At 47.9% G+C, this 22,801-nt stretch overlaps 1 protein-coding gene across 5 annotated transcripts; it reads right to left on the bottom strand.

Moving 5' to 3' along the window:
• Positions 1-3,238: 3,238 nt before the first annotated feature.
• TSPAN16 (tetraspanin 16) lies at positions 3,239-22,266 on the bottom strand. 5 transcript variants are annotated; one of them, XM_054463971.1, is made up of 7 exons: positions 22,000-22,266; positions 20,018-20,215; positions 19,412-19,486; positions 17,055-17,162; positions 12,029-12,181; positions 6,972-7,055; positions 3,239-3,427 (listed from the first exon to the last, which is right to left on the bottom strand). In XM_054463971.1, exons 1-7 carry the CDS (start codon positions 22,066-22,068, stop codon positions 3,380-3,382), a joined length of 735 nt encoding a protein of 244 aa, XP_054319946.1. In that variant the 5' UTR covers positions 22,069-22,266; the 3' UTR covers positions 3,239-3,379. The 5 variants fall into 5 exon arrangements, with proteins under 5 accessions (XP_054319946.1, XP_054319949.1, XP_054319950.1 ...); XM_054463974.1 differs by lacking the exon at positions 6,972-7,055 and having other exon boundaries at positions 22,000-22,234; XM_054463975.1 differs by lacking the exon at positions 17,055-17,162 and having other exon boundaries at positions 22,000-22,234.
• Positions 22,267-22,801: the final 535 nt, after the last annotated feature.

The raw sequence follows: 22,801 nt of genomic DNA, 5'->3' as shown, positions 1-22,801 counted from the left end.
TCAGCGTCCCAAAGTGCTGGGATTACAGGCGTGAGCCACTGCGCCTGGCCTGAGTTGTCTCCTTTATCATAAACCAGGAGTAGTAAGTAAAACACTTGCCTGGGATCCGTGAGTCATTCTAGCAAATTATCAAACCTGAAAGGGAGGGGGCTTGTGAGAACCCCCCTGACTTTGTAGCCACATTGGACAGAAGTATGAGTAACCTGGGAACTCAATACTTGTACCTCTGAAGTGAGGGAAGCTCCGTTTTGTGGGACTCAGCCCTTAAATCTGTGGGGTCACACACCAACTCTGGGTAATTGGTGTCAGAATTGAATTGTAGAACACACAGCGGGTGTCCACAGAGAATTGGAGAATTACTTGGTGTGGAAAACCCCACGTGTTTGGTGTCAGAAGTGTGGGTAAAAAAGTTTATTTCTGGCCGGGGACAGTGGCTCACACCTGTAATCCCAGCACTTTGGGAGGCTGAGGTGAGAGGATCACTTGAAGTCAGGAGTTCCAGACCAGCCTGGCCAACATGGCAAAACCCCGTCTCTACTAAAAATACAAAAGTTAGCCGTGTGTGGTGGCAGGCACCTGTAACTCCAACTATTCAGGAGGCTGAGGCAGAAGAATTGCTTGAAACCAGGAGGCAGAGGTTGCGGTGAACTGAAATCGTGCCACTGCACTCCAGCCTCGGCAACAGAGCAAGACTCTGTCTCAAAAAAAAAAAAAAAAGAAAAAGAAAAAAAAAGAAAATGAATTAGATAAATCACTATTTTGCAACCTCTTCTGAAAGAATTGATTCAGAATGCTATGGTCATTGAATGAACCCCTGAGTTCATTGATGCTCAGCTGTGACCATGACTATATCTTAAAAACCACTAGGATCATCCCCAGACCCATGTCACAGCCCAGTTCAATTAAATTAGAAGATCAGGATCTGGCCGGGCTCAGTGGCTCACACCTGTAATCCCAGCAGTTTGGGAGGCTGAGGCGGGCGGATCACGAGGTCAGGAGATCCAGACCATCCTGGCTAACAAAGTGAAACCCCGTCTCTACTAAAAATACAAAAAATTAGCCGGGTGTGGTAGCGGGCGCCTGTAGTCCCAGCTACTCAGGAGGCTGAGCCAGGAGAATGGCGTGAACCCGGGAGGTGGAGCTCGCAGTAGCTGAGATTGCATCACTGCACTCCAGCCTGGGGGACAGAGTGAGACTCCGTCTCAAAAAAATAATAAAAGATCAGGATCCGTGGTTCAGGTTTAGGTAGTTTGTTAAAGCTTCCAGGTGATTCTAATCTACAGCCAGGGCTGGTAACTCATGCTTTTCAGGAAATATGTGGGCAAGAGGAACAGGGTAAATAACCGAAACCACAAAGAAAGCAGTAAGCCCAGAACATGTGGCACTCCTCAAGCATTTCACACTTTCTTTTCTTTTCTTTTTTTTTTTTTTGAGATGGTGTATTGCTCTGTCGCCCAGCCTGGAGTGCAGTGATCTCAGCTCACTGCAACCTCCACCTCCTGGGTTCAAGCAATTCTCCTGAGGTCAGGAGTTCAAGACCATCCTGGCCAATATGATGAAACCCCGTCTCTACTAAAAATACAAATATTAGCTGGGCATGGTGGTGCATGCCTGTAATCCCAGCTAGGCAGGAGAATCACTTGAACCCGGGAGGCTGAGGTTGTGGTGAGCCAAGATCGCGCCATTGCACTCCAGCCTGGACAACAAGAGTGAAACTCCATCTCAAAAAAAAAAGAAAAAAAATTAGCTGGGCGTGGTGGCGCATGCCTGTAGTCCCATGTACTCAGAAAGTTGACATGGGAGACTCCCTTGAGCCCAGGAGTTAGAGGTTACCTTGAGCAACAGTCGCATCTCTGCACTCCAGCATGGGTGACAGAGTGAGGCCCTGTCCTTTTAAAAAAATTTTGAGCCAATTAGGAAAACTCAACGATGGCCTAGGTATTAAGGGATGCCAAACAAGCAATGTTAATTATCCTAGATGTGATAATGGTGTTACAGTTGTGAACACAAATGAACATATTATTAGAGATGTGTACTGAAATATAAAGGGAAGAAATGACGTTGTCTGGGGTTTGTTTTTTGGAGGGTTTTGTTGTTGTTGTCTTGTAGAGATGGAGTCAGGCCAGGCACAGTGGCTCATGCCTGTAATCCCAGTGCTTTGGTAGGCCGAGGCAGGCGGATCACTTGAGGTCAGGAGTTTGAGACCAGCCTGGTGAAACCCCATGTCTACTAAAAATACAAAAAATTAGCCAGGCGTGGTGGCAAGCGCCTGTAATCCCAGCTACACGGGAGCCTGAGGCAGGAGAATTGCTTGAACCCAGAATGTGGGGAGGTTGCAATAAGCCGAGATCACACCACTGCACTCCAGCCTGGGTGACAGAAAAACACTCCATCTTAAAAAAAAAAAAAAGGTGGGGGGGTCTTGCTATGTTGCCCAGGCTGGTCTCAAACTCCTGGGCTCAAGCGATCCTCCTACCTCGGTCTCCCAAAGTGCTGGGATTACAGATGTATCACCACAAAAAAAATGATAAGTGAGCTGATAGGTGTGTTCATTAGCTTGATTTAATCATTCCACATTGTATGCACATATCAAAACATCACATTGTACCCTATAAATATGTACAATTATGACTTGTCAATTTAAAAAAAAAAGAAAAAATACTTTATCAAGGGTAAAAAGGGGATTGATAGAGCAAATATGTCAATCTTCGCATTGTTGAACCTGGGTGATGTGTATGTTTCTTTGGATGGATGTTCTTGGCTTTTGTGAAAGTTCTAGATTTTTCACAGAATAATTTACAAAACTGGCTGGGTGCAGTGGCTTACACCTCTAATCCCAACACATTGGGAGGCCGAGGCAGGTGGATCACCTGAACTCAGGAGTTCAAGACCAGCCTGGCCAACATGGTGAAACCCCATCTCTACTAAACATACAAAAAATTAGCTGGGCATGGTAGCGAGTGCCTGTAATCCCAGCTACTCGGGAGACAGAGGCAGAAGACTTGCTTGAACCCCGGAGGTGGAGGTTGCAGTGAGCCGAGATCGTGCCATTGCACTCTAGCCTGGCAACAGAGCAAGACTCTCTCAAAAGAAAAAAAAACAAAAACAAAAACCACACACAGACACACACACACCAAGAATAATTTACAAAACAGGAAAGTTGTATGAGAAAGGACATAGTCTCTCATTCAGGCATTTTGAGGTAAAGTTGTCAAAAATGAAAGTAAGGAGAAAGAAGTCAGGCTGGACAGGGGTTTCCCAAATCTTTTATTAACAATCTCCCCTCCAGAAGCAGTGAGTGCCACAGAGAAATAAAACTGAGACTGAATCTCCAGCAGCCAGACGGGCCCAGGTGTCTCATCTTCTCCAGGCCTGGGTGTCAGCCCAGCTTGATAAACAGCAGCAAAGTGGCCAGAATTCCTGGCAACTGAAATGGGTGAAGAAAGAAACATGGATCCAATGCTAGAGACCTCCAAACCAGAATCATACTGGAGTTACAGGGGCAAGGGGAGCATCCTGTTCCAGAAAGGTGAGGGGCAGGGTTTTACAGATGGCTGAAGAACCGCCTGGGCTAAGTTGGAGCCACTGTGGTTACAGTGCATTCGTCTCCACTTATTTTTTATTTGTTATTTATTTTTTATTTTTTTGAGAGACGAAGTCTCCCTCTGTCGCCCAGGCTGGAGTGCAGTGGTGCCATCTCGGTTCACTGCAAGCTCCGCCTCCCAGGTTCACGCCATTCTCCTGCCTCAGCCTCCTGAGTAGCTGGGACTATAGGCACCCGCCACCACGCCCGGCTAATTTTTTGTATTTTAGTAGAGACGGGGTTTCACCGTGTTAGCCAGGATCGTCTCGATCTCCTGACCTCGTGATCCCCCGACCTCGGCCTCCCAAAGTGCTGGGATTACAGGCGTGAGCCACCGTGCCCGGCCTATTATTATTATTATTATTATTTTTGAGAAGGAGTCTCACTCTGTTGCCCAGGTTGGAGTGCTGTGGCACTATCTTGGCTCATTGCAAACTCCATCACCCGGGTTCAAGCAATTCTCCTGCCTCAGCCTCCCGAGGAGCTGGAATTACAGCCGCCCAGCACCACGCTCGGCTGATTTTTATATTTTTAGTAGAGATGGGGTTTCACCATGTTGGTCAGACTGTTCACGAACTCCTGACCTCAGGTGATCCATTCGCCTCGGCCTCCCAAAGTGCTGGGATTACAGGCATGAACTACTGCGCCTGGCCCATCCTCTCTACTTCGGCCCTCCCGGGAGCCCTACGGACCATATTCCCCAGACTCCACTGCCACATAACTTCCGGTTAGGCTTGGCCAATAGGAAGCACCGGGAGAAGACGGGTGAGCGGGAGGAGAGAATGGTAGGGGATTCCTTCCCCACTTCCTCCCTCTTTTCTTCCCCTCCTTCTGGGCTCCTACCCTCTTCACGCCCTTTCTAGAGCCTTCAGGCCTAGAAGAAATAAAAGTTCCCCATGTCTTTAGCTCCTGGGCGCCTCATTTCACTGAACCCTGTCACCCCTCTGCAAGGAGGCCCCTGAAAACATCTTAAATGGACCATCTGGGGGCTGAATGCTGTTTCCTGCTGGGATCCTCGGGGAGGAAGGTATTGTATAGTTTACAAGTACATATTCAATATTATAAATTTGTACAGTGAAAAAAATTACCCCAAAGAAATAAATATCCCAGATGGTAAGATAGAGCCTTGTCTTGGTTAGTGGCGATTTGCAGAAAAGACACTACTATGTTGGTAGTCAATGTGGGGAAAGCATGTAGGAAAAATTTCTTGGGCAATCAGGGGCATGGAGAACTTTTTATTAAACAACATTGAGATATAATTGATAGACTATACACGTTACCTTTCTAAAGTATACAGTTCAATGGTTTTTAGTATATTCAGAGTTGGGCTACCATCACTACTATATAACTTAAGAACATTTTCATCATGAACCACAGAAACGCCATACCTATTATCAGTCACTCCCCATTCTTCCCGTACCCTCTGGTCCCTGGCAATCACTAACTACCTTTTATTTCTATGGACTTGCCTATTCTGAACATTTTGTATAATGGAATCATATAATATCGTGACTGGCTTCTTACACTTAGCATGATGTTGATATGGTTCATCCACATTGTAGCATATATCAATAAGTTTTTGTTGTTGAATAATATTTTATTGAATGGATATGCATTTTCTTTATCCATTCATCACTTGATGTACATTTGGGTTTTATCTACTTTTTGATTATTATGAATAATCCTGCTATGAGCATTTACGTAAAGGTTTTTGTATGGATACATGTCTTCAATTATCTTGGATTATAAACATAGGAGAGAAGTTGCTGGGACAAATAATAATTCTGTGTTTAACATTTTAGGAAATGGCTTCACCATTTTACAATCTCACCAACAATGTATAAGGGTTCAAATATCTCTACATCCTTGTCAACACTTGTTATTGTCTTTAGCCATCCTAGTGAGAATAAAGTGTTTTTTATTTGCATTTCCCTAATTAATGATGGTGGTAGAGCATTTTCTATGTGATTACCGGACATCTGTATGCCTTCTTTGGATAAAAATCTCTATTTGAATCCTTTGTCCATTTTAGTTGGGTTACTTGTCTTTTTATTAAGATATAATTTTTTTTTTTTTTTTTGAGACGGAGTCTTGCTCTGTCGCCAAGGCTGGAGTGCAGTGGTGCAATCTCGGCTCACTATAAACTCCACCTCCCAGATTCAAGCGATTCTCCTGCCTCAGCCTCCCAAGTAGCTGAGATTACAGGTGTGCATCACTATGCCCAGCTAATTTTTTTATTTTTAGTAGAGACAGGGTTTCACCATGTTCGTCAGGCTGGTCTCGAACTCTTCACCTCGTGAGCCGCCTGCCTCGGCCTCCCAAAGTTCTGGGATTACAGGCAAGAGCTACCACACCCAGCCTTGTAGTTTTACTTTCTTATGTCATTGCAATATCTTGTATTGGCGTCATAGAATAAACGGAGAAATGTGTCTTCCTCCTTTTTATTGGCAGAGTTTGCGGGTGAAACAATGGTGTTAATTCTTCTCTAAAAGTTTGGTAATATTTCCAGTGAGGATATCTGGGCCTGATCCTTTCTTTGTGGGAAGTTTTTTGGTTACTAATTTAATCTCATTACTTGCTGTAGATCTATTTAGATATTCTATTTCTTCTTGAGTCAGTTTTGGTAGTTTATGTTTATCTAGGAATTTGTCTATTTCATCTAGGTTAGCTAATTTATTGGCATACAGGTTCACACTTTTCCCTTATAGTTGCTTTATTTCTGTAAGGTCAGTAGTGATGTCTCTCTTTCATTCCTAATTTTACTAATTTGAGTAATCTTTCCCTTTTCTTCCCCCTTCAGTCTACTAAAGTTCTGTCAATTTTATCTTTTTTTGTGTGACATGATCTCACTCTGTCACTCAGGATGGAGTGCAGTGACACAATCATGCCTCACTAGCCTTGATATCCCAGGCTCAAGTGATCCCCCTGCCTCAGCCCCCCAAGTAGCTGGGACTACAAGCATCTGCCACCACACCTGGATAATTTTCTTATTTTTGTTTTTGTAGAGATGGGGAGTCTCACTATGTTGTCCAGGCTGATTTCGAACTCCTGGGCTCAAGCAGTCCTCCTGCCTCAGCCTCCGAAAGTGCTAGAATTACAGGCTGAGCCATTATACCCGACCTGTTTTATCTTTTCAAAGAATCAAATTTTGGTTTTATTGATTTTCTCCATTTCATTTATTTTCACTCTAATCTTCAGTATCTTCCTTCTGCTTGATTTGGGTTTAGTTTGTTCTTCTTTATTGAGTTTATTTCTTTTCTTTCTTTCTTTTTTTTTTTTTTAGTTTTGTGTTTTGTTCACTGCTGTGTCCCAGTGACCAGAACAGTGTTTGGCATACAGTAGGTGCTTAATAAAACAGCTCAAAGACCCTAGGGAGGCTGGGTATTACCTGTATCACTGCAGCTCCCAGGAAGCCCCCACTCAGGGTGAAGCTCTGAGTCTTGGTGATTTTTAGGAGTTTATGGAAACAGCCCTGAGGAAACAAACACCAAAACAAGCAGGAGCTGGTTAGGGGCTCATGGATTGCAAGTCCCCATCAACCCCAACTCATTAGGCCACCCAGACGCCTCTCAGATTCTTTGAGGAGAAGGGGGGAGAGAGCCATGAGGGCCTTCCCTCCATCTCATTTGACTGCCACCCGCCCCCCGCCACCCTAGCATCTTCCCTGTCCTCCTCATTCCCCCAAAAGAACATACCGATGATTCCCTTCTACTTGTCTGTGCTAATGTGCCAGTGTGGCAATTAAGTGTGGTTGGACATCCTCGATTATTACTAGCTGTGTGACCTTGGAGAAGTCGCTATACCTCTCTATAACTCCATTTTCCCACCTATAAATGGCACCCACTGGATCTGCCTTACAAGAATTTTGTGAGGAGTAAAAGAATCAAAGGCCAGGCATGGTAGCTCATGTCTATAATCCCAGCATTTTGGGAAGCCAAGATGGGAGGATCACTTGAGCCCGGGAGTTCAAGACCGGTCTGGGTAACATAGTGAGACTCCCTCTCTATAAAAAATGTAAATATTAGCCTGGTGTGCGGCTGTAGTCCCAGCTACTTGGGAGATTGGGGCAGGAGGATTGCTTGAGCTCAGCCAGTTGAGGCTTCAGTGAGCCATGATCATGCCACTACACTCCAGCCCAGGGGACACAGCAACACCCTGTCTCAAAAATAAATAAATAGGCTGGGTGTGGTGGTTCATGCCTATAATCTCAGCACTTTGGGAGGCGGAGGCAGGTGGATAACGAGGTCAGGAGATCAAGACCATACTGGCCAACATGGTGAAACCCCGTCTCTACTAAAAATACAAAAATATAGCCAGGCATGGTGGCGGTGCCCGTAATCCCAGCTACTTGGGAGGCTGAAGCAGGATAATCAATTGACAGGGAATTGGAGGTTGTAGTGAGCCGAGACTGTGCCACTGTATTCTAGCCTGTCGACAGAGCGAGACTCCGTCTCTAAATAAATAATAAATAAGGCTGGGCACGATGGCTCATGCCTGTAATCCCAGAACTCTGAGAGGCCAAGGCTGGCAGATTCCCTGAGCCCAGGAGTTCGAGATTGGCCTGGACAACATAGCGAAACCCCGTCTCTACAAAAAATACAAAAATTAGCCGGTGTGGTGGTATGTGCCTGTAGTCCCAGATACTTGGGGGGCTGAGACGGGAGGATTGTTTGAGCCTAGGAGGTCAAGGCTGCAGTGAGCCATGTTTATACCACTGTACTCCAGCCTGGGTGACAGAGCAAGAACCCGTCTCTAAATAAATACATAAATATAAAAGAAGGAATCTACATGAAGTACATTGCAGTGGCCTGACATTTAGCCAGCATTCAATAACTGTTAGTTATTTTTAAGTGCTCTTTACATATGAACAGAAGAGCTGACATGTATTCAGTGGCTTCTCGGTCCACAGATTTTCTTACTCATGTCTCACTATAACCCCATGATTTGGGTACTCTTCTTTCCTCCGTTTTATGGATGAGGAAACCGAGGCTCAGAGATATTAGGAAACCAGGCAAAGTGCATTGGCGGGGCATCCTCCTGAGGGTGGTAGGGCCTCCTCTCTCCTTCCTGCACCTTTTTTTTTGTGGGGGACGGAGTTTGGCTCTTGTTGCCCAGGCTGGAGTGCAGTGGCGTGATCTTGGCTCACCGCAACCCCCGCCTCCCGGGTTCAAGCAATCCTCCTGCGTCAGCCTCCCAAGCAGCTGAAATTACAGGTGTGCAACACCACACCCAGTTAATCTGTAAATTTTTTATGAAGATGAGCATCTTGCTATGTTGTTCAGGCTGGTCTTGAACTCCTGGCCTCAAGTGATCCTCCTGCCTTGGCCTCCTAAAGTGCTGGGATTACAGGCATAAGCCATCACACTCGGCCATATAATAGGTATTTAAGTGCCTGGCACTGAATTGGACAGTGGCAACCCAGCAATGTATAAAACAGACAAAATTCCTGCCCTCATGGGGCTGACATTTGAGTGGGGAGAACAGCTAATGGCAAGCATAGTGATAATACTGTAAAGTGGTGATAAATGCTGGAAAGACACAGAAACAGGGTATGAAGACAGAGCATGATCGTTGGGATGAGGGATCCTTTTATAGATGGGAAGTCATAACAGCCTCATGGAGAAAGCGCCAGTTGAGTAAAGACTTGAGAGGTAGGAAGATATGTGAAGAAAGAGCACTCCAGGCAGAGGGAACAGCCTGTGCAAAGGTCGTGAGGCAGGCATGTGCCCGGTGTTTCTGAGCAGTAGCAAGGAGGCCAGTGTGCTGGAACAGAGTGAGCAAGGGGGAAAGGTTAGGAGGTGACAGGCAGGTTGTGCAGGGCCTAGTAGGCCAGTGTCTGGCCAATGTCTGGCCTGTGTCTGTCTCTGAGGCCCCTGCCTGGGACTCAACCTGGCTGATTTTCCACAGGGCCTATTTCCCTGCAGGAGCCATTCAGTGCAAATGAAGGAATGAACGATTCATATTTCTTCTTCTTCTTCTTCTTCTTTTTTTTTTTTTCTATTTTAGAGAGAGGTCTTGCTTTGTGGCCCAGGCTGGAGTGCAGCAGCACAATCACGGCTCACTGCAGCCTTGACCTCCTGGGCTCAATCGATCCTCCTGCCTCAGCCTCCCAGTTAGCGGGGACTACAGGTTCACGCCACTATGGCCAGCTGATTTTTAAATTTTTTGTAAAAACAGCATCTTGCTATGTTGCCAAGGCTGGTCTTGAACTACTGGACTTAAGTGATCCTGTCGCTTCAACCACCAGAATACCTGGGACTTAGGCATGTGTCACCACACTCAGCTAATATAAAAAATGTTTTTTGGCCAGGCAGGGTGGCTCATGCCTGTAATCCTAGCATTTTGGGAGGCTGAGGCAGGCAGATCACCTGAGATCAGGAGTTCGAGACCAGCTTGACCAACATGGTAAAACCCCATCTCTACTAAAAATGCAAAAATTAGGCCAGGCACGGTAGCTCATGCCTGTAATCCCAGCACTTTGGGAGGCCAAGGCGGGCAGATCACGAGGTCAGGAGATCGAGACCATCCTGGCTAACATGGTGAAACCCCATCTCTACTAAAAAAAATACAAAAAAATTAGCTGGGTGTGGTGGCGGGCACCTGTAGTCCCAGCTACTTGGGAGGCTGAGGCAGGAGAATGGCATGAACCTGGGAGGCAGAGTTTGCAATGAGCCAAGATTGCACCACTGCACTCCAGCCTGGGCAACAGAGCAAGACTCCGTCTCAAAAAAAAAAAAAATACAAAAATTAGCTGGGCATGGTAGCACACGCCTGTAATCCCAGCTACTCGGGAGGCTGAGGCAGGAGAATCACCTGAACCTGGGAGGCGGAGGCTGTGGTGAGTCAAGATTGTGCCACTGCACTCCAGCCTGGGTGATAGAGCAAGACTCCGTCTCAAAAAAAAATTTTTGTTGTTGTTGTGATGGGGACTTTGCTATGTTGCCCCGGCTCTGATTTCTATTTCTTCCCTCAGAGAAGATCTCTGTGCTCATTCACTCATGGAAGAAGTTAAGGGGGAACTGGGGTGTGGCTTGAAACCCAGCTCACTACTCCCTGGACACAGGAAACGCTCTGTACCTCAGTTTCCTTATCTGCAAAATGAGAGAAGAGTAGTTCCCCACCTCAAGGGATAGGATGGGACAAAACTCACAAAGTGAGTGCTCCATCACGTGGCTGGCCCTCACTCCCGCTAGGATGATCACTTTTGATGGTTATTGCTCCATTTAAGGTCTCTAGAGGGCAGGTAGCGTGGTGCTGGCAGTGGACTCAGGCCAATGGGGCTTCAAATTCCAACTCTGTCAAAGCTCTGTGATCTTGAACTAGTGATGTCCCCTCCCTGAGCCTCAGTTTCTAAGAGAAGGTTACCGTAAGTCCCTGAGCTGTGTTGCCAAAATAAGCTGAACACTCAATAAGAGTTGATTTCTTTCTCCCTGACCCCCTTTACAGGGGTCCCCACCAAAAGAAGCAATTTGTATTAAAGTTACCAGGCTGGGTGTGGTGGTTCATGCTGTAATCCCAGCAATTTGAGAGGCTGAGGCAGGAGGATCGCTTGAGGCCAGGAGTTCGAGACCAGCCTGGGCAACATACTGAGGCCTCGTCTCTATTAAAAATAAAAAATTAGCCAGGCATGGTGGCACGTGCCTGTGGTCCCAGCTACTTGGGAGGCTGAGGCAGGAGGATCACTTGAGCCCAGGAGTTTGAGGCTGCAGTGAGCTGTGATCGCACCATTGCACTCCTGCCTGGGCAACAGAGTGAGACCCTATCTCTAAAAAACTAAAAATAAGGTCGGGTGTGGTGGCTCATGCCTGTAATTCCAGCACTTTGGGAGGCCGAGGTGGGAGGATCACTTGAGCTCAGGAGTTTGAGACCAGCCTGGCCAACATGATGAAACCCCATTTCTACTAAAAATACAAAAATCAGCCGGGCGTGGTGGCACACACCTGTAATCCCAGCTACTCAGGAGGCTGAGGCAGGAGAATCACTTGAACCCAGGAGGCGGAGGTTGCAGTAAGCCGAGATGGCACCATTGCACTCCAGCTTGGGAGACACAGTGAAACTCCATCTCAAAATAACTAACTAAATAAATAAATAAAAAGGCTGAGTGCAGTAGCTCATGCCTGTAATCCCAGCACTTTGGGAGGCCGAGGCGGGTGGACCACCTGAGGTTCGAGACCAGCCTCGCCAACATGGGGAAACCCCATCTCTACTAAAAATACAAAATTAGCCGGGTGTGGTGGTGCATGCCTGTGATCCCAGCTACTTGGGAGGCTGGGCGGGAGAATCACTTGAACCTGGGAGGCGGAGTTTGCTGTGAGCTGAGATTGCACCACTGCACTCCAGCCTGGGCAACAAGAGTGAAACTCTGTCTCAAAATAAGATAAACATAAAAATAAAGTCACCAGCCCTCAGGGGTCTGTCAAGGCAACATACAAAATCTCCAGTTACCTTCTGGTGGATGACGTTTGTAGACACATTGCGTCCGTCACAGGCCACAGTTCCGATGGATTTACAACAACCCCTGGGGTAGGTGTGGCCCGTTGTCATTTCGAAGGAAGAGCCAGAAAAATCTGTGTAGTTATTCACCCCACAGCACTTTAGCTATAGAGAGGAGAAGAAATACTTGGAGAGTCCCTTTCAAATAATAAAATAATAAAAACATCAGAAATCATGGTTACTATGGCTACTGTCTAGTATGGTCACAATATTCCAGAGACTGTGCTAAATATCCTCTTACATCCCGTCACAGCTCAGAACCCTCCCTGGCTGCCATCTCACTCAGGGTAAAAGCTGAACTCCTAGCCTGGGCAACAGGGTGAGACCCCATCTCAGCAAAAAAATTTAAAAATTAGCCAGGCATGGTGACAGATGCCAGTAGTCCCAGCTACTCAGGAGGCTCAGGCTGGAAGATCGCTTGAGCGCAGGAGATCAAGGCTGCAGTGAGCTATGATCACACCACTGCATTCCAGCCTGGACAACAGAGCAAGACCCTGTCTCTGAAAAGAAAAAAAGCTTGCTAGGTGCAGTGGCTCATGCCTGTAATCCCAGCACTTTGGGAGGCCGAGACGTGAGGATCACCTGAGGTTGGGAGTTTGAGACCAGCCTGACCAACATGGAGAAACCATGTTTCTACTAAAAATACAAAATTAACCAGGCGTGTTGGCGCATGCCTGTAATCCCAGCTACTCGGGAGGCTGAGGCAGGAGAATCACTTGAACCCGGGAGGCGGAGGTTGAAGTGAGCCGAGAGTGCGCCATTGCACTCCAGCCTGGGCAACAAGAGCAAAACTCCATCTCCAAAAAAAAGAAAGAAAAAAAGCTGAACTCCTCAGTGATTCTCCTGCCTCAGCCTCCCGAGTAGCTGGGATTATAGGCTCACGTCCCCCACCCCCGCCTGGCTAATTTTTGTGTTTTTAGTAGAGACGGGGTTTTGCCATGTTGGCCAGGCTGGTCTCGAACTCCTGACCTCAAGTGATCCACCCTCCTCATCCTCCCAAAGTGCTGGGATCACAGGCGTGAGCTACCATGCCCGGCCCTGCCTTGTTTTTATTCACAGCAGTTATGACCCTGATACCAATGTTTAGTTATTGGTTTCTTGCCCATCTCCACTCACATGTCAGTAATGGAAGAACGAGTTTGAAGTGCAGTGCTGAGATCATAGCTTACTGCAACCTCAATCTTCTGGGCTAAAGCGATTCTCCCACTTCTGCCTCCTGAGTAGGTGGGACTACAGGTGCAGGCCATCACGCCTGGCTACATTTTTTATGTATTGTAGAGATGGGTCTTGCTATGTTGCCTGGGCTGGTCTCAAACTCTTAGCCTCAAGTGATCCACCCGTCTCAGCCTCCCAAAGTGCTGGGATTACAGATGTGAGCCACTGCGCCTGGCCCAACAAGGATTTTATTTTTATTTATTTTTATTTTTTATTTTTTTTGAGACAGAGTCTCCGTCTGTTGCCCAGGCTGGAGTGCAGTGGCGCGATCTTGGCTTTCTGCAACCTCCACCTCCTGGGTTCAAGCGATTCTCCTATCTCGGCCTCCCGAGTAGCTGGGATTGCAGGCATACACCATCATGCCTGGCTAATTTTTGTATTTTTAGTAGGGATGGGGTTTCGCTATGTTGGCCAGGCTGGTCTCGAACTGCTGACCTCAGGTGATCCACCTGCCTCAGCCTCCCAAAGTGCTGGAATTGCAGGCATGAGCCACCGTGCCCAGCACCAACAAGGATTTTTTTTGTGCCCTAACAAAAACCCTAAAGAGTGCCTGACTCATAGCAGGTGCTCAATAAATACTAGTGGGAGGACTGTATGAATGAATGAAAGAGAGACATTCTGTACCATCACAAGCTTGAGAAGCCAAAAGCAGCATGCAGAAAGGCATCAGCCAGTTGCAGTGACTCATGCCTATAATCCCAACACTTTGAGAGGCCAATTCAGGAAGATCACTTCAGGTGAGGAGTTCAAGACCAGCCTGGGCAACATAGCGTGCAAAACATTTTTTTTTTTTTTTTTTTTTTTGATAAATAAGGCTGGGCGCGGTGGCTCACAGCTGTAATCCTAGCACTTTAGGAAGACTAAGCAGGCAGATCACTTGAGCCCAGGAGTTTGAGACCAGCCTGGGCAACATGCTGAAAGGTCTCTACTAAAAATTTTAGGCTGGGCACGGTGGCTCACGCCTGTAATCCCAGCACTTTGGGAGGCTGAGGCGGGTGGATCACGAGGTCAGGAGATCGAGACCATCCTGGCTAACATGGTGAAACCCCGTTTCTACTAAAAATACAAAAAATTAGCCGGGCGTGATGGCAGGCACCTGTGGTCCCAGCTACTCAGGAGGCTGAGGCAGGAGAGTGGCATGAACCCGGGAGGCGGAGCTTGCAGTGAGCCGAGGTCATGCCACTGCACTCCAGCCTGGGCGACAGAGTGAGACTCCATCTCAAAAAAATAAATAAATAAAAATAAAAATAAAAATTTTAAAAATTAGCTGAGTGTGGTGGTGCGTACCTGTAGTCCCAGCTACTCGGGAGGCTGAGGTACAAGAATTACCTGAGCTTGGGAAGTTGCGCCTGCAGTGAGCCAAGATCACACCACTGAACTCCAGCCTGAGTTTTGGGAGTATGACTCTGTCTTAAGTACATAAATAAATTGTTCCCTATCACATGTTCCTTTCAAAGCCTGGCCATCAACACACAGCAGCTCCTGGACCTACAACTCAGGTGTGAAATGCTCCTGGAGACAGGCAATGGCTTTCCCTGCTTTGAACCCTCCCTGCCTGGCCTCAACCACCTGTCTCAAAAGCTTAAATAACACTTAAAGGCCAGTCTTGCTCCTTAAATGCCAAGAATCAAGATGGGAGTCTCACCACCTCACACTCATTAGGATGGTGATGATCAAAATAACAGAAAATTGGCCGTGCACGGTGGCTCACACCTGTAATCCCAGCACTTTGGGAGGTCAAGGTAGGTAGATCACTTCAGGTCAAAAATTCGAGACCAGCCTGGCCAACATGGTGAAGTCCTGTCTCTACTAGAAATACAAAAATTAGCCAGGTACGGTGGTGCGTGCCTGTAATCCCAGCTACTTGGGAGGCTGAGGCAGGAGAATCACTTGAACCCGGGAGGCGGAGGTTGCAGTGAACCAAGATTGCGCCACTGCACTTCAGCCTGGGTGACAGAGTGAGACTCCATCTCAAAAAAAAAAAACAACCCAGAAAATGACAGGTGTCAAGGATGTGGAGAAATTAGACTCCTGCATTGCTGATGGGAATGGAAAATGATGCAGCCACTGTGGAAAGGAGTCTGGCAGTTCCTCAAAAAATTTAACATAGGCCAGTGTGGTTGCTACCCCTGTAATCCCAGCACTTTGGGAGGCCAAGTTAGGAGGATCGCTTGAGGCCAGGAGTTTTTAAGATCAGCCTGAGCAACATGGTGAAACCCCATCTCTACAAAAAAAAAAAATTAGCCAGGCTTGGTGGCGTGAACCTGTAGTCCCAGCTACTCAAGAGGCTGAGGTGGGAAGGTTGCTTCAGCCTGGGAGGCAGAGGTTGCAGTGAGCCATGATCCCCCCTACCGCACTCCAGCCTGGGCAACAGAGTGAGATCCTGTCTCAAAAATATATATGTGTATATATACATATGTGTATATATATGCATACATATGTATATATACACTATATGTATATATATAAAGTAGAATTGCCATAGAATCTAGCAAATCTCTTGTTTTTTTTTTTTGAGATGGAGCCTCACTCTGTCGCCCAGCCTGCAATACAGTGGCATGATCCTGGCTCACTGCAGCCTCTGCCTCCCGGATTCAAGCGATTCTCCTGCCTCAGCCTCCCGAGTAGCTGGGATTACAGACACGCGCCACCATGCCTGGCTAATGTTTGTATTTTTAGTAAAGACACACACTGCCTGATTTCACTCCTAGGAGGTCCCTAGAGATGTCAGATTCATATAGACAGACAAGAGCATGGTGGGTGCCAGGGGCTTGGGGAGGGAGAATGTGGAGTGAGCGTTTCATGGGACAGAGTTTTAGTTTGGGAAGATAAGAAAGTTCTGGAGATGGTGGTGATGGTCGCACAACAATGTGAATGTGCTGAATGCCGCTGAACTGCGCACTTCAAAATTGTTAAATGGGGCTGGCACAGTGGCTCGCGCCTATAATCCCAGAACTTTGGGACGCCAAGGCGGGTGGATCACCTGAGGTCAGGAGTTCGAGACCAGCCTGACCCATATGGTGAAACCCCGTCTCTCCTGAAAATACAAAAATTAGCCAGGCATGGTGGTGGGCGCCTCTAATCCCAGCTACTTGGGAGGCTAAGACAGGAGAATTGCTTGAACCCAAGAGGTGGAGGTTGCAGTGAGCTGAGATTGCGCCACTGCACTCCAGCCTAGGTGACAGAATGAGACTCCAACTCAAAAAAAAAAATGTTAAACGATACATTTCATGTTGTGTATCTTTTTTAAAATATTTTTTCTTTTTTGAAACAGGGTCTTGCTCTGTCACCCAGGCTGGAGTGCAGTGGCACCATCATAGTTCGCTGCAGCCTTGACTTCCTGGACTCAAGTGATCCTCCCACCTCAGCCTCCTGAGTAGCTGGGACCACAAGCATGTGCCACTGTGACTGGCTTTTTTTTTTTTTTTTTTTTTAACAGAGCCTCCCTCTGTCGCCCAGGCTGGGATGCAGTGGTGCGATCTCAACTCACTGCAACCTCCACCTCCTGGGTTCGAGCGATTCTCCTGCCTCAACCTCCTGAATAGCTGGGACTACAGTCACGGGCCACCACATGGAGGTAATTTTTGTATTTTTAGTAGAGACGGGGTTTCACCATGTTGGTTCGGCTGGTCTCAAACTCCTGACCTCAAGTGATCCTCCCACCTCAGCCTCCCAAAGTGCTGGGATTACAGGTGTGAGCCACTTTGCCCGCCCATGTTGTGTACCTTTTACCACAATTTTTTTTTTTTTAAGTAAGCCTCACCTTCTCCATGACCAAGTTCCACTGTGTAGAATAGTCATCTGGCTCGTTGTAACCTCTGTAATTCTTCCTCAGGGTCACGAAGGTGTGTTCCAAGGCCACATCTCGAACCTCACAGACAGGACATGAAGCGATCAGTACCCCAACTAGCAAGAGTGGCCCGTTCATTGGCTGAGGTTCTTGAGGATAGAGTGGGAGGTGGGAGCGTCCCTCGTGCTGCCTTCATTTTTCCTACCCTCAGCTCATGGGTCTGTGCTAGAGGAAGACACACGAAGCCTACTGTGCCCCCACCACAAGAGAGGAAAACAGGGAGACGCGTGGGTCTGGAGCCAAGCGTATCTCTCTGTACCCATCACACACGAATTTGAATCATCTGCTCTTCAGAATCGCCTACACCCTGCTGCACCCACGATGTGGCTGTAACTCCATTAAAGAATTGAATATCAACTTCCACGGAATCTCTCTCTGCACAAAAGGGGCACATTGAATTTTCTGTTTTTTAAATAAAGGTTGAAAAAATCCTTTCGCAAAGCGATGATAGAGGCACATGGTTCGAAATTGACATGTGCAGGAGGTAGACCAAGAAAAGCCTCTCTCCCACCCCTTCCTCCCAGCCAAAAGTTCCCTCCAGCTCCATGCCAATGACTGTTAACTGTTTCCTGTGTCCCCAAAGAGATGTTCTTCTATGTGTGTCAAAGCAAAGTATATTTTCACTATTGTTCCTCCTTGGTTTATGCTGCACTCATTTTTCTGCGTCTGGCTGTTCTCGACAGGAGTAGCAGGGGCTCTTGGTGGCCTGCCCATAACTCTGTGGCCCTTGTCAGTTCTGTGCCTACTGGCCTGGCTCCCTAGTGCCAGCAAATGAGGATTCTCTGGCCTCTGAGCTCACATGCCCCCTGGGAGCAGCCCTCCATCAATGGCTGGTGGGAGTTGGTGGATCAATATCCCAGCTCCCTCTCCACTTGGGTGGAATAACTTAGGTGCATGTTCTATGCTGTGCCCAGCATCCCCTTTTGTGGGCTGTCTTCCCTTACCTGCCTCATTTGCCACGTCCCCTGCAGGTGTTTTCTGGGATCACCTCCCAAATAAACCACATGCCTTTGAATTCTTGTTTCAAGGTCAGCCTCTGGGGAGGATGCCAATGAGGACGGCACTCCATCCTGGAGAGCATTCCATCTGGTGCCCAGAGAGCCGCCTCCTTCCCTGTACCTGATGTACAGGATTCCACTGTGTGGATGTATTTTAACTCGCCTAAACCCTTGTTCATACTCACTAGGTTCTTTGCAATCTTTCTTTTTTCTTTTTTTTTTTTTTTTTTTTTGAGATAGAGTTTCACTCTTGTTGCCCAGGCTGGAGGGCAATGGCACAATCTCAGCTCACTGCAACCTCCAGCTCCCGGGTTCAAGCGATTTTCCTGCCTCAGCCTCCTGAATAGCTGGGATTACAGGCATGTGCCACCAGGCCTGGCTAGTTTTTTTGTGTTTTTAGTAGAGACGGGGTTTTACCATGTTGGCCAGGCTGGTCTCGAACTCCTGACCTCAGGTGATCCACTTGCCTTGACCTCCCAAAGTGCTGGGATTATAGGCGTGAGCCACCGCACCTGGCCCTCTTTGCAATCTTTCACATGCCCTGGCATGAATGTGATTCTGCACACCAGCAAGTGAGTTCTTGAATAATTCCCAGAGATGGGACTGCCAGGTCAAACTGCTGAAGCTTTTGTCATTTGGATGGATTTTACTAAATTGTCCCTCTATTTTGAATACATTTCAAAACCCCAATCAATATGCAAACACTTCTGATCATCTCCCCTTCTCCTGCCACCAAACCCAAGAGAGATGAACTAAATGAACTCAGCAGGTTTTGTGAGGCCTTGGAGGGGCAGGCTGAGGGTTTCAGCTTCTCACACCATCGAAGGTGGCACGTGTGATGGGCCCCTCCATCACTGGGTCCCCACAATCGATCGTGGATGCCTGGCGGGGAGGGGCGGACTTCTATTGGTTCTATATCTTTTTTTTTTTTTTTTTTTTTTAACGGAGTCTCATTCTGTTGCCCAGGCTGGAGTGCAGTGGCGCAATCTTGGCTCACTGCAACCTCTGCCTCCCGGGTTCAAGGGATTATCCTGCCTCAGCCTCCTGAGTAGCTGGATTACAAGTGCGTGCTATCACGCCTGGCTAATTTTTTGTATTTTTGGTAGAGACGGGGTTTCACCATGTTGGCCAGGATGGTCTCAAACTCATGACCTCAGGTGATCCACCCGAGTCAGCCTCCCAAAGTGCTGGGATTAGAGGTGTGAGCCACCGCGCCCGTCCTTGGTTCTTTATCTTTCTAATGCTACGCGGGAGGAGCAGGGCTGTACTTACAATTGGAAAGAAAAGAAGGACCACTGTTGCAGCTGTGACTTCCATGATGAGGACAATAACCATTGACAGGATGCACTAAAAGACACACAGGGGGAGAGAGGGCCTGGGAGCCTGCTCAGCCTCCTCCCGACCTTATACCCTGCAGGTGAGGGGTTGTCTCTGTTCCCCAGACCCTCCACCCCAGGCCACCCTGGCCTCTCCAGTTTAAAACAATTCAACCGGGCGCGGTGGCTCATGCTTGTAATCCCAGCACTTTGGGAGGCCAAGGCGGGCGGATCATGAGGTCAGGAGTTCAAGACCAGCCTGGCCAACATGGCAAAATCCCGTCTCTACTAAAAATACAAAAATTAGCAGGGCATGGTAGGGGTGCCTGTAATCCCAGCTACTCGGGAGGCTGAGGAAGGAGAATCGCTTGAACCTGGGAGGTGGAGGTTGCAGTGAACCGAGATTGCGCCACTGCACTCCAGCCTGGGCGACAGAGTGAAACCCTGTCCCCAAAAAAAAAAAAAATAGGTGACCCCAAGCAAAGTTGTTTGCAACACGCACAATAAAAGATGTGTATGTGTGGGGAGGCAGTTCTGGGGTCTGTGTGCAGATCCAGCTTACAAACAAGAGCATGCCTCTGCTCTCTTTAGTCGCTCCATACCACCCGGCACAGCCAAGCAGCACCGCGATGCATCCCATCACCAGGCACAGGTTGCCAGTGTGAAGGAGGTATGCGGAGGACAGCCCGAGGACATTCGTCAGAGAGGCTCCTCCATATTTACCACCAATGCCCAGGCTAACGAGGATGATGCCAGACACCTTTAGAACAGAAATCAGAAAGGAAAAAAAGTAATCTGTCAGTTGTATACAAATAGAACTGGGTGAGTGCAGTGGCTCATGCCTGTAATCCCAGCACTTTGGGAGGCCAAGGCCAAGACTTGAGCCCAGGAGTTCAAGACCAGCTTGGTAAGACCTCATCTGTACCCTCTCCCCAACAACAACAAAAAAATAGCCAGTAGTAGTGCATGCCTGTAGTCTCAGCTACTCAGGTGTCTGCAGTGGGAGGATCACTTTAGCTCATGAGGTTGAGGCTGCAGTGAGCTATGACTGTGCCACTGTACTCCAGCCTGGATGACAGATCAAGACCCTGTCTCAAAAAATAAAATAGGCCAGGCACAGTGGCTCACACCTGTAATCCCAGCACTTTGGAAGGCCGAAGCAGGCAGATCACCTGAGGTCAGGAGTTCAAGACCAGCCTGGCCAACATGGCGAAACCCTGTCTCTACTAAAAACACAAAAATTGGCCGGGCGTGGTGGTGGGCGCCTGTAATCCCAGCTACTCAGGAGGCTGAGGCAGAAGAATTGCTTAAACCTGGGAGGTGGAGGTTGCAGTGAGCTGAGATCATGCCACTGCACTCCAGCCTGGGTGACAGAGCAAGACTCCATCTCAAAATAATAAAATAAAATAAAATAAAATAAAATAAAATAATGTCATAAGACAGGGATTAGCAATTTTTTTTTTTTTCTGAAAAACCCAGATGTTGTGGCCTCTGCAGGCCTTAAGGTGTCTGTTGAAACTATGCAGTTGTATTGGTGTAGCCCAAAAGCAGCTGTTCACAATCTGCAAATAAGTGAGCACGGCCATGTTCCAATAACACTTTATTTTTTATTATTTTTTTAAAATAGAGATGGGGATCTCACTATAGCTGGTCTTGAGCTCCTGGCTCAATGGATCTGCCCACCTCGGCCTCCCAAAGTGCTGGGATTACAGGCATGAGTCACCACACCCGGCCTTAATTCTCTTTAAAATGTTACAATACAAGTGAAGAGGAGGAGTGATATTTCATTTCCTTCTCTTTCCTGGCAGCTTTTCCTTAGATTGTGCTACAGTGAAGACAATTACTTCTTTTTATTTTTTTATTGAGACAGAGTCTCGCTCTGTTGCCCAGGCTGGAGTGCGGTGACACAATCTCGGCTCACTGCCAACCTCTGCCGCCCAGGTTCAAGCAATTCTCATGCCTCAGCCTCCTGAGTAGCTGGGATTATAGGCACGTGCCACCACGCCCATCTAATTTTTTTGTATTTTTAGTAGAGATGGGCGGGGTTTCCCCATGTTGACCAAGGCTGGTCTTGAACTCCTGACCTCGTGATCCACCTGCCTCGGACTCCCAAAGTATTGGGATTACAGGCATGAGCCACCGCGCCTGGCCTGACAATTCCTCAGCAATGTACATTTCAGGTTACTTTTATGGTAAGGAAAAAAATGTCGTGACAAATTTAAAAGATCAAGAAAATAACTCTTTCTCCTGGCCTTCCCGAACAACTTGGTCGGCTGCAGGATTTGACTTAGAGCCAAGCTCTTCCATCACCCACCTGGGCTCCTCCAGATCACACTCATCTGTGCTGGATTTCACCAGCTCTGGGTTGATGGAGGTCCCAACACTCCCTGCTCCTCCTCCTCCGTCTGCCCTACATCCCTCCTGCCTCTCCAGGGAACCACAGATCTCGGTGCCAATTTGGATCAACTTATTTCTGTCTTTCAGGGAGCTGACTGTGGAGGAAGGGCTGCAACAAACCAGGGGCCTGGATTGTGACATACTTACAGCCACAAAGCCATTGAGTAAAGATAACAGTTTCTTCAAGGAAGAATACGGAGTGTGGATTTCAGCCATGCTGAACAGACTGGGGCACCCTGAACATTTAAGTTAACATCTTCCTGAACCTCTGGGCTACTGTTTCCCAAGATGATAGGGATCTGAGGAAGGGGCACCAACGCTGACTTGCTCTGCCCCTCTCTGTCCTGGCTGCCTGATGGTTGTCCAAGGCGGCCCAGCAGCTGCCCCCTGCCCTGGTCATAAGCCCTTTATCACATCACAATTGGGTACTGGAGCAAGGCTCATGGTCCAGGGAAATCAGGTGCCCCAAATTGCCCATTGTTGGCTCCTCATCCTTCAAACAGGTCACAGCACGGAAAGAGAACAGGAATGGTATGCTACCCTCGTACCCTCCAGATGCCACCAGGACCCTGTGGGCATAGTGCCCAGAGCTGACCACTTGCACAGTTGACATCTCCTAGTAGACTGGGGGATCCAAGCGGGGGAGGGGGGAACTTGGGCTGTCCTATTAACAGCTGTGACCCCTGCCAGGCGCAGTGGCTCACACCCGTAATCCCAGCATGTTGGGAGGCAGAGACGGGCGAATCACCTGAGGTCAGTAGTTTGAGACCTACTAACAATACAAACAATACAAAAATTACCTGGGTGTGGTGGCACACGCCTATAATCCCAGCTACTTGGGAGGCTGGGGCAGGAGAATCACTTGAACCCAGGAGGTGGAGGTTGCAGTGATCTGAGGTCGTGCCATTCCACTCCGGCCTGGGTGATGGAGTGAGACTTTGTCTCAAAC

The sequence above is a fragment of the Pongo pygmaeus genome, chromosome 20 (genome assembly GCF_028885625.2).
Source record: "Pongo pygmaeus isolate AG05252 chromosome 20, NHGRI_mPonPyg2-v2.0_pri, whole genome shotgun sequence".
NCBI lineage: Eukaryota > Metazoa > Chordata > Mammalia > Primates > Hominidae > Pongo > Pongo pygmaeus.
The sequence above is the reverse complement of the archived record's forward strand: the minus strand, read 5'-3'. Positions and strand labels throughout refer to the sequence as shown.

Bases quoted from the DNA above. Each gene is read 5' to 3' on its own strand.
- TSPAN16 (XM_054463971.1), bottom strand. From the start codon at position 22,068: ATGGCTGAAATCCACACTCCGTATTCTTCCTTGAAGAAACTGTTATCT. The intron at 20,216-21,999 runs GTAAGTATGTCA...TCTGTTCTAAAG, and splicing joins TACTCAATGGCTTTGTGGCT to GTGTCTGGCATCATCCTCGT. The intron at 19,487-20,017 runs GTAAGCTGGATC...TGTGTCTTTTAG, and splicing joins GCAGAGGCATGCTCTTGTTT to TGCATCCTGTCAATGGTTAT.